The 10,000-nt window shown below is 56.3% G+C and overlaps 2 protein-coding genes across 2 annotated transcripts in view; one reads left to right on the forward strand and one right to left on the reverse strand.

Moving 5' to 3' along the window:
• The window catches only part of PTSG_10108 (Megf11), a 28,747-nt gene extending 23,635 nt beyond the window's left edge, over positions 1 to 5,112 (forward strand). Inside the window, exons 48-59 of the mRNA XM_004988962.1 lie at positions 1 to 140; positions 449 to 585; positions 843 to 1,144; positions 1,332 to 1,480; positions 1,708 to 1,781; positions 1,915 to 1,976; positions 2,282 to 2,409; positions 2,736 to 2,858; positions 3,059 to 3,286; positions 3,507 to 4,009; positions 4,246 to 4,420; positions 4,771 to 5,112. The exon at positions 1 to 140 is cut by the window's left edge and continues 166 nt beyond it. Coding sequence (XP_004989019.1) covers positions 1 to 140; positions 449 to 585; positions 843 to 1,144; positions 1,332 to 1,480; positions 1,708 to 1,781; positions 1,915 to 1,976; positions 2,282 to 2,409; positions 2,736 to 2,858; positions 3,059 to 3,286; positions 3,507 to 4,009; positions 4,246 to 4,420; positions 4,771 to 4,870 — 2,121 coding nt within the window. The 3' untranslated portion in view covers positions 4,871 to 5,112. The remainder of the gene's footprint in view (positions 141 to 448; positions 586 to 842; positions 1,145 to 1,331; positions 1,481 to 1,707; positions 1,782 to 1,914; positions 1,977 to 2,281; positions 2,410 to 2,735; positions 2,859 to 3,058; positions 3,287 to 3,506; positions 4,010 to 4,245; positions 4,421 to 4,770) is intronic.
• The window catches only part of PTSG_10109 (TK protein kinase), an 8,387-nt gene continuing 3,375 nt past the window's right edge, over positions 4,989 to 10,000 (reverse strand). The window contains exons 10-17 of the mRNA XM_004988963.1: positions 9,836 to 9,898; positions 9,418 to 9,532; positions 8,881 to 9,079; positions 8,536 to 8,644; positions 8,252 to 8,370; positions 7,714 to 7,907; positions 6,055 to 7,304; positions 4,989 to 5,939 (exon numbers count right to left, since the gene is read on the reverse strand). Of these exons, the coding sequence (XP_004989020.1) occupies positions 5,349 to 5,939; positions 6,055 to 7,304; positions 7,714 to 7,907; positions 8,252 to 8,370; positions 8,536 to 8,644; positions 8,881 to 9,079; positions 9,418 to 9,532; positions 9,836 to 9,898 (2,640 nt within the window). The 3' untranslated portion in view covers positions 4,989 to 5,348. The remainder of the gene's footprint in view (positions 5,940 to 6,054; positions 7,305 to 7,713; positions 7,908 to 8,251; positions 8,371 to 8,535; positions 8,645 to 8,880; positions 9,080 to 9,417; positions 9,533 to 9,835; positions 9,899 to 10,000) is intronic.

Consider the following 10,000-nt stretch of genomic DNA (forward strand, 5'->3'; position numbering starts at 1 on the left):
TTCGAATGCACGTGCCCACCCGGGTTTGAAGGGCACAGGTGTGAGCGCACGTGTGCAGAGGGAACATATGGCCGCAATTGTCTTGGAACGTGTGCTTGCAAGCACGGAGCAGACTGCAACCCTGTCACAGGCGAATGCATGTACGAACGAGTGCCGTGGAGAGAGGCGGATGGGACCTGTGTGTGTGTGTGTGTGTGTGCGTTGGGAGAGGAATGGGAAGGTGGAAGCAAGTTGGAGCTCCTGCGCATAATGAGCTCTTGCTCTTGCACACACAAGCACACAACACACACACACACACACACACACACACACACACACACACACACACACACACACACACACACACACACACACACACACACACACACACACACACACACACACACACACACACACACACACCCTCTTTCTCTCTCACGCTCACGTTCCCATTCCCATGCGCCTGCAGCTGTGCTCCCGGGTGGACGGGTCCTGACTGCAACACGCCTGACAGCAGCGGCGGCAAATTCTCGTGCAGTCTTTGCATTAATGCAGATCCAGACTGGAAGTGCACAGAAAGCGACACCCAATGCAAATGCGCAGCAGGTACGCGCATCATATGCATTTCTCACACACACATTTTCATACATACATACATACACAGAGTTATACATACGCACAACGCACACGACACATAACACACACCCAAGCACCTTATTCCTCCCCTTTCCAGCGTTCTGTGTGCCTGTCTGTGTCTCCTTACTTGTCATGTGGTCATTCAGCACTCGTCCATCCCAACCTCACAGCCACCACCGCACCCTCCTGAAATGCCCGTACGACTTTTGACATCGTGATGCGAACAGGCTGGTCCCTGCCCTACTGTGTTGAAGAGTGTGCTCGTGGCATGTACGGCAAGAACTGCCAGCAGCACTGCGGGTGCAAGCGCGATGCTGTCTGTGATGCAATCACGGGCGAGTGTGACTGCCCACCCGGCTACACCTCGCAATCCAAGTGCGCCGACCCGTGTGCCCCTGGGACGTTCGGTGAGGACTGTGATGAAAAATGCGACTGCAACGGCCATGGCACGTGTCATCATGTCACGGGCGCGTGCACGTGCACCGACGGGTTCACAGGCGAGCACTGCAAGGAGCCACCAAAGCGCGTGGTGCGTTTGTGCATGTGTGTGTGTGTGTGTGTACGTGTGCATGTGTGTGTCCGTTTGTGTATGTGTGTTCACATTTGTGCATGTGTGTGCATGTGCATGTGTGTGTCGATGCATGCCACCATGTTTGCATGCATCACCTCAATCCCACCACATGTGCCCACCACGCACCCCTCTCGCCGATTGTCAGTCTGTGTTTGTGAATGAGCTGCACTACGACAACGCTGGTGAGGACGCGGGCGAAGCAATTGAGATTGCGGGACCAGCAGGTCTCTCGCTTGCCGGATGGACTGTTGCCGTCTACAGCGGAACCTCAAGTGGAGCCGTGCACGTCAAGAAGTTAGTGCTGCCTACTTGTGTCTGCATGTATGCATGTGTGCGCGCGATTTTGCGTGATGTGGTGGTGTGGAGGTTGGTGTTCTCCGTTTGCATTGGTGTGCTTTTGTGTCCTCTTTGCTCTTTGATTGCACTTGTCATGAAACACATGCACAAGAGTGGCGTACATGGCCACTGCCTGCTGTTGTTCTCACGCGTGCCCGTTGCGCTGGATAACGCGATGCTTGCAGTGTCATGGTGGGAAAGGCTGTGATTCCTGAGATGCAGGGCGGCATGGGCGTGGTGAAGGTCTCCTTTCCCTCGAGTACGTGACACACAGCACTCCCTCCACGCCGTTCATGTCGACGTGTTCGTGAGTATGTGAGTATGTGAGTATATGTGTGTGTGTGCACAGGTGATATACTCATGAATATATGCGTGGTGACGTGTAATTGCAGACACGTTGCAGAATGGCGGGAGCTACGCCGACGGCTTTGCGCTTATCGACGACACCAATCAGGTGAGGATGACACAGCAATGATGACGCAGTCTTGCAGGATGTCAACCGCATTACACGCACACACATACATACATACATACACACACGCACGCATACACACACGCACACACACACACACACACACACGCACACAGCTTACATAACACACACACACACAGCTTACATAACACACACACACACACACACGCGCGCAGAGTACATAACACACACACACATGCATGCACGCTACATGATATGACGCACACATGCTCACCGTCACACTTTTGTGCACACGCATTCTCACACACGCCCTCGCGCGTGAGTAGGTTCTGCAGTTCCTGAGCTACGAGGGCAGCTTCGTTGCGAGCGAGGGCCCCGCAAAGGGGATGAAGAGTGAAGACATTGGCGTTCAGGAGAGGAGCGGCACACCGCGCGGTTACTCGCTTCAGCTCACGTACGTCCACTCGTGCACGAAGCACGTGAATGCCAAGTGATCGTCTGCCGCCATCCATGTTTGAGTGTGTGAGTGTGTGAGTGTGTGAGTGTGTGAGTGTGTGAGTGTGTGAGTGTGTGAGTGTGTGAGTGTGTGAGTGTGTGAGTGTGTGAGTGTGTGAGTGTGCGAGTGTGCGAGTGTGTGCGTGTGTGCGTAGCTTTTTTGTGTGTGTGTATGTGTGCATGCGTGCGTACTTTGTATGTTGTGTGTCACCCCATCCCCCACGTAACCCTGACAAACGAGCACCAAATATCTCCAACAACTTCTCCCCCACCAATTGCGAGCAGTGGCGTTGGGTCGTCGTACCACGACTTTTCGTGGGCATCACGCCCGCTCCCAAACACATTCGGAGCCGTCAACACAAACCAGCGTTTCACGGGCGGTGCAGCCCTGGAAACACTCTCGTTCGTGTACGTCATTGGGGCCATGTATGCGTGTGTTTTTGTATGCGTGTGAGAGTTTGTGTGTTTGCTGCTTTGTTTTGTGCTCTCGTATTGCATCACGACTGCAGTCTCTCCTCTCACCGGATCTAACCCTCCAAACACATTCACAACACACAAACACACACACACACACATACACACACACACACACGTGCGCGCGTATGCAGAATCGGCGCGGGGGAGTATTCGGACAGGCACATTTCAACACTGTTGAGCAGTGGCGAAGACTTCACATTGGATGTGCTGGACCGTGTGTCCACCGCATTGCGTGGCGTTGGCGTTTCGAATGACGACGTGTCGAGCGTGTACATTGTGCAAGCACGCGGTGCTGGTGTTTCGGTTCATGTCACGTTGCAATCAGCAGATCTCCCTTCCTCCACGCTCATCGTCAACAAGTCAGTCGTTTACTGTGTGTGTGTGTGTGTGTGCGAGTAGCTTGTGTGTGTTCTGCACGCGCTTGTGCGTTGTGTACATGTGTATGTGTGTGCTGTTGTTGTCGCAACTCGTCTCCTGCCGCGCACCCCTTCACACACATACACACACACACACACGCACACACACGCACACACACGCACACACACACACACACACACACACACACACACATTCCCGCAGGCTGTCGGAGTTGCGAACGCTCTCGTTTGGGGCGGAGACACTGGCGATTCAAAGCGTCACAGAGGGCGATGTGTGCCTGCAGGGAACGAGACGAAACCCAACGACGAACAAGTGTGAAATGGCTGCGGCAACGACCACTCAACACCAAACGACGACGACGACCGCCACCACCACCACGGCTACTTCAAGCAGCAGCAGCAACATGCGATCGACACGATCAACTACATCATCTTTCGTCCCGAGCATTGAAACCACACCAACAACAACAGCAGGTGACTTCTCAACCACCACCACATCGACCACATCGACCACGCACCACTTGCATTCGACCGCATCAGCACCACCTACATCCGCGACAGCGACAGGCCCGGTGACGAGTGGGGCTGAGCCGACAGAGACGCCTGCACATGCTCACCACGCCCTCAGCAGAGCACAGCGCGGAGGCGTGATGGCCGCCGTGATTATCGGAACCATCATCGTCGTTCTCGCTATCATCGCATACTGTGAGTCCAGTGCACGTGTGCATTGTGTGTGTGTTGAGATGTGTGTACATGTGCGTGTGTGCGTTGAGATGTGTGTGTGTGTGCGTGCGTGTGCGTGCGTACACGTGCGTGTGTGTGCATGCGCATATAAGTGTGTGCTGTGGTGATGCTCGTGCACCAGCCAGCTGATACCAGCTGTCTTCACCTCCATCCACCAACCACGAACAACTCCGTTGCTTGCGACACGTGGTTTGCAGTGTCGAAGCGCGCTGATGGGTCGTTCTGCCCACGACGGTCCACGCGTGGATATGCACGCATGGCGGCGGCGGAATACTTGGAGACGGATGACGATGATGTGGACGTGCATGAGCACCGCAACAGACAATCGCTCACCATCAACAACCCCGTCTGGGAGGGGCCAATGGCGGACGAGTGAGTCGCAAAAAGAAGAGACAGGGTTTGCTGATGTGCAGATGTACAGATGTATTGTGCTCGTGCTATGCTTCAGCTGCAACTATTACTTTCAACATGCGAATGCGTCAGTTTGTGCGAATGGGCATACATTCACTCACATACACACACCCACACAAACTCACACAAACTCACACAAACTCACACAAACACACACCCACACAAACACACACTCACTCACTCACTCGCACACACACGCACGCACGCACGCACACACTCGCACACACACACACACTCGCGCACACACACACACACACTCGCGCGCGCACACACACACACACACTCGCGCGCGCACACACACACACACACAGCAGTGCTGGCGATGGCAGCGTGTTTGAGGAAAATGATGACACCACCAATGTTCACGATGGTCATGACGATGACAGTGATGATGACACCATGTTAACGTAGCGATGGGTTTGAGGGACGATGTGTGTGTGTGTGTGTTACCTTGTTTACGCGTGCGTGATCTTAGCAATGTTTTGTTTGGGAGCTGTCGGGTGCTCATTGCTGACCAACCAATGGGCTTGAGTTTGTTTGTGTTTATGGTCAATTACCACACCCAGCCACGCGGTGCTGTTAAGGTTGATTAAAGCAGCAACAGTCATTGGCAGCATTGTGACATGACATTGTGGGGAATACACAACTGACAGCAACGTGAAAAAGCTTTTAACATTGGCACTCACACACATACACACACAACACGACACAAGCTACACCCCGGAACAGCAGCCGCTCAAGCTTGCGATGCAAAGCAGCAACATAGCATTCCCATCACACCAAACACCAATACCCGACCAGCAGCCACTCTCGCGGTCCGTGGCTGTCGTCACATGTAACTCGCCTGAGACCACGTGGTTCTCGCTCATCCATCAAAGCCGCAGGATGGTCAGAAGCGAAACGCGCCCAAGAGATCGCTCGACCGCCGCCTACCACGCACTTCCTCCAATATTAACGGCGAAGAATCATCGTCTCCACCACCACCATCAGCACCGTCGCCACTATCATTAGCCGCGTCGCCAGTCACCCCGACGACAGGCATGTGATCAACAGCCAGAGTCAACGCTTCACTGTGCTGTGGAGCACCGTGAATGCGTGCAAGTGCCGTAGTGCCAACACCAACAGCAACACCATCGCTTGTCGTACTCGAAGCATGGCTTGTGAACGACTCTGACTGAAGGGGCACCACGCGGCTGTGTGCGCGGCTGCCAACATGCACCCGCTGGTCAGCCACACCAACGTCACCGCCATCACCACGGCCGTTGGTGCTGTCGGAGTGGCCACGCCCACGACTGCGACCACGACCACGGCCACGACGACTCGCGGGTGTAAGCGACATGTACTGTTGTTGTTGTTGTTGTTGTTGTTGTTGTTGTTGTTGTTGTTGTTGTTGTTGTAGTTGTTGTTGTAGTTGTAGTTGTAGTTGTTGTTGTTGTTGTTGTTGTTGCTGCACTTGCTCCTTGGCTGCCATGATGTGTCGCTGGCGAAACGGAGGGAGGGCCCGTGTGGTGGCGGGGACGCATGCGGTGATGGTGGTGGTGTGGCGTCATGGCTTCTCCTTCTCCTCGAACACCGCTGCTGCTGCTGGGACGTACGCCTGCCATCCCACGTGCCAGGGACAGGGATGATGGTGGCGGAGTGGCGTGGAACGGCGGTTGGCTCTCCACAAACGAGACAACCTTCCTGCCGTCAGCACTGGTCGACTGGTGGCGCGATAGGCGCGTGTACCCTGCAAACCGGCCCTGTGACGGCGACGGCGACACGGTCGAGATGTCTGTGCTGGGCGCCCGGATGATTATTTCACCGCAACCACCACCACCACCACCACCATCATCATCATCATCGTCGTCGTCGTCGTCGTCGTCATCGTGAACAACACAATGGTAGCAACCATGGCCATCATCAGCGTCGAACAAATCACAGCCATCGCCATCAGAGATGATTTGGTTTGGAAGCGGCGTCGTGTTCGTGGGTGTTCCATCGCCCATCAAGTCGGCCATGCTCGACGCTGCACTCGTGTTCGTTGTTGTCGTCGCTGTCGGCGATGAGTTCTCGGGCACGCCCCCTTGCCTCGACTGCCTCATGGCGCGCGGGCTGCCTGCAAGCACGCCACCACCAACGCCACTGCTGCTGCTGCCAAGGAGCCTGGCCGTAGCGTCCAGGCGCGTCTCCGCGGTCATGCGTTCTGGTGCGGATATGGCACGCGAGCGACGCCGCCGCTGGCCCTGCTTCAACTGCCGAACAGCGGGGACAGGCACAGCAAGACGCGCCGTGCCCGTGACGGTGCCCGGACGAGCACCAAGCTCTGATGTGGACATGAGCGCCGCAGCCACCGCCGTCGTCCCGGCCGCCAGCGTCGCCGACGATGCAGACGCTGCACTGGACAAGGCTGTTGGCCCCGTCGCGGGTTGTGTTGTGGCGCTGGTCGCTGCCACCGCTGGTGTCAGTGCCGAGTCGAGGCGAACGAGCGGAGAAGGGGAGCGGCGACTGGCGGAGGACGAGCGGAGGGCGGCGTGATCGGGGTGCGCGGTGATGCAGTCCACCAGGTCCCGCGTCGCTTTCGCCAGCGCACCAAACGTGGGCCGCGCGTCGGACCAACACTTCTTCATGAGCGCATACACGCCATCGGGGCACCCGGGCGGCTGGCTAAGCCTGTACCCGCGAATCACCTTGTTGGCAACCTCCGAGTTGGACAGGCCCGGGTATGGGAGGTTGCCCAGAGTCCACACCTCCCACAGGGTGATGCCGTATGCCCACACATCGCCGTCGGTGGAAAACATGCCATCGAGCAGACACTCCGGTGCGAGCCAGCGCACGGGCAGGGACGCCTCATTCTCATTGCGGTCTAACATGCAGCGACAACATGGCAGATGCGGTGATGGTGATTGAGAGGGGGGCGGGTTGGAGTTGGGTGATGGTGATGGTGATGGTGATAGGGAGGTAGGCGGGAAAGGTGAGTGGTGTGACACGAGTAAACCAAGGTGGGGCAGTGGTTGTGAGTTCGTGGGTGGTGTGAGCATGGGCCAGGTGATGTTGATTGGAAGGTGATTGCAGGAGTACGGTGCTATCACGCATGACATGGTACGCACGAGTGCAGGGCATGTGTCCATCATAGGAACCATTCCACGCAACCATCACCGACACCCCCTATCATCTGCCTGCGCTGCCCTGCGCTTCCCTTCCACCACTTCTCTCCTCTTCCCCTCTCTATATTCTTTCCCCTAGCCTCTGCCCCTCCCGCGACTTCAACGCACAGTATCCGTTGGTGAGCTCCACGTTCTTGGAGAGGCCAAAGTCGGCAATTCGCACCACCAGGTCCTTGGACACGAGGCAGTTGCGCGCACTCAGGTCACGGTGCACAAAATGTTTGCTGGCGAGGTGGCTCATGCCAGCAGCGATGTCAGCACTCATCCTCAGCAGGTCCTTCTTGTACAGCACGTGCTTCGTCCTGGTGATGGAAGAGCAACAGCAGTGGTGAGGGAATGGGGAAAGGGCGAGACAAGGTGTGTGTATGTGCACGTGTGAGTGGGGGCGGGGAGGTGCGTGTATGTGAGAGAGAGAGAGAGAGTGTGTGTGTGTGTGTGTGGATACGTGTCTGTGTGTGCGACTGTCATTGTGGTGGTGTGTGCTGACTGTGCCACCAAGCACGCATCAGCAACAAGTGCAAGAGAGAGAGATAGAGAGACAGAGAGAGAGACAGAGAGACAGAGAGACAGAGAGAGACAGAGAGATAGAGAGAGAGAGAGACAGAGAGAGAGACAGAGAGAGAGAGACAGAGAGAGAGCAGCGTACTGGTTGGAGCCGCTTGGTCTGCACTGCACGAGAAACTGCTTCAGGTCGCCGTATTCAACAAATTCCGTCACAATCAGCAGCGGGAACGACTGAGACACCACGCCGAGCAGCCGGATCACCTGCCGTCGACACGAATGGGGTGGATGGGGGGGGGGGAATGGGGAAGAGAAAGCGAGATGGTGTAAGTGTGGGTGGATGTGTGTTTGCGTGCGCGTGTGAGCGTGTTCGTATTGTGTATGTGTGTGCGTGTGTGTTAGCAACACAAAGACAACAGATACACGTACGTTTGGATGGGGCGGGGTTGTGAACTTCTTCATGAGTTCCATTTCACGGAGAAACGTCGACAGTTCCTCCGTCCCGCTCACGTCCCGCCGGCAAACCTTCACGGCGACGCTGCGCAGCGGCGGTGGCAGGGGTGGTGAAGGTGTGTGTGTGTGTGTGTGTGTGTGTGTGTGTGTGTGTGTGTGTGTGTGTGTGTGTGTGTGTGTGTGTGTGTGTGTGTGTGTGAGTGAGGAAGTCAGCCAGACAGACAGACAGTCAGTCAGTCAGTGCATGCTCGCGTGTGTGTTCGTGATGGAGGTGAACACGAGTTGCAACACGACAAAATCCAGCTCCACGCTGCGGCTTACTCGATAGGCGCGTCCCCCTGCTGCGGCGTGAGATGTCGCCCCTCCCCCTTGTACACGGTGCCAAACGCGCCCCGCCCAATCTCATCGCCGAGTGTCACATTCGATCGTGACACCTCCCACTTGTCCGCCAGTGGAAACTCAAACGCAAACGCAGACGCGAACATGGCGGATGCGCGGCGCCGGCGCAGCAGCGTGTACACTGCACATAGAGGGGAGTGAGATGGGGGCGGGGGCGGGGTGGCGTTGTATCATGATGGTGTGATGGTGATGGTGATGGTGGTGGTGGTGGTGGGAGGTGTAAGGTGGCGCGTATCATGGGCGTCACACAAGAAAATCGAGTGCAAAACAGCGTAAACGAATATACAGGTGACTCCATGAATGCGCGCAGAAATTGCACATAAATACGCGCACACACACACATGTACACACACACACACACACACACACACACACACACACACACACACACACACACACACACACACACACACACACACACACACACACACACACACACACAGGAGCGCATGAACCGACCGGCAACGATGACGATGATGGCGGTGATGGCGACTGTGGCCAGGACGGCGCCAATGATGACGCCCGTTGGTGTTGAGGACGACGATGACGACGAGGCAGGCACGGGCGCAACCGCCTGACGGAAGCAGTGGCGATGCGAGGGGCAGATGTAACACGCACGGCAGGGACGTGAAAACAGGATGGGTAAGGTGTGTATGTACGTGAATGCATATAGGAGCGTGAAAGACGCCCAAAATCATCATGAGACAGTTGAGGTCACGCTTAAACCCTGATACACAGATGCAGGGGCACACACACATGCACACATGCATAAATGCACACATGCGCACATGCACACTTGCACACATGCGCACATGCACACTTGCACACATACACACAAAACATGTACACGCACGACAGCGCATATTTGCGCACCCACCCATGGGATGGCGATGGAGGCAGGCTCACTCCACTCGCTCGCGCCGGGGGCACCAGTGGCGCGCTGCAAGAGCGGGGGGGGGGGAGGGCAATGTGGGATTGGGCGTGAGGGTTGTGGGATGCGTGAGTGCAGACTGGAGGGCGGTCATAAATGTGTAGCACATGC

The sequence above is a fragment of the Salpingoeca rosetta genome, assembly GCF_000188695.1.
Source record: "Salpingoeca rosetta unplaced genomic scaffold supercont1.32, whole genome shotgun sequence".
NCBI lineage: Eukaryota > Choanoflagellata > Craspedida > Salpingoecidae > Salpingoeca > Salpingoeca rosetta.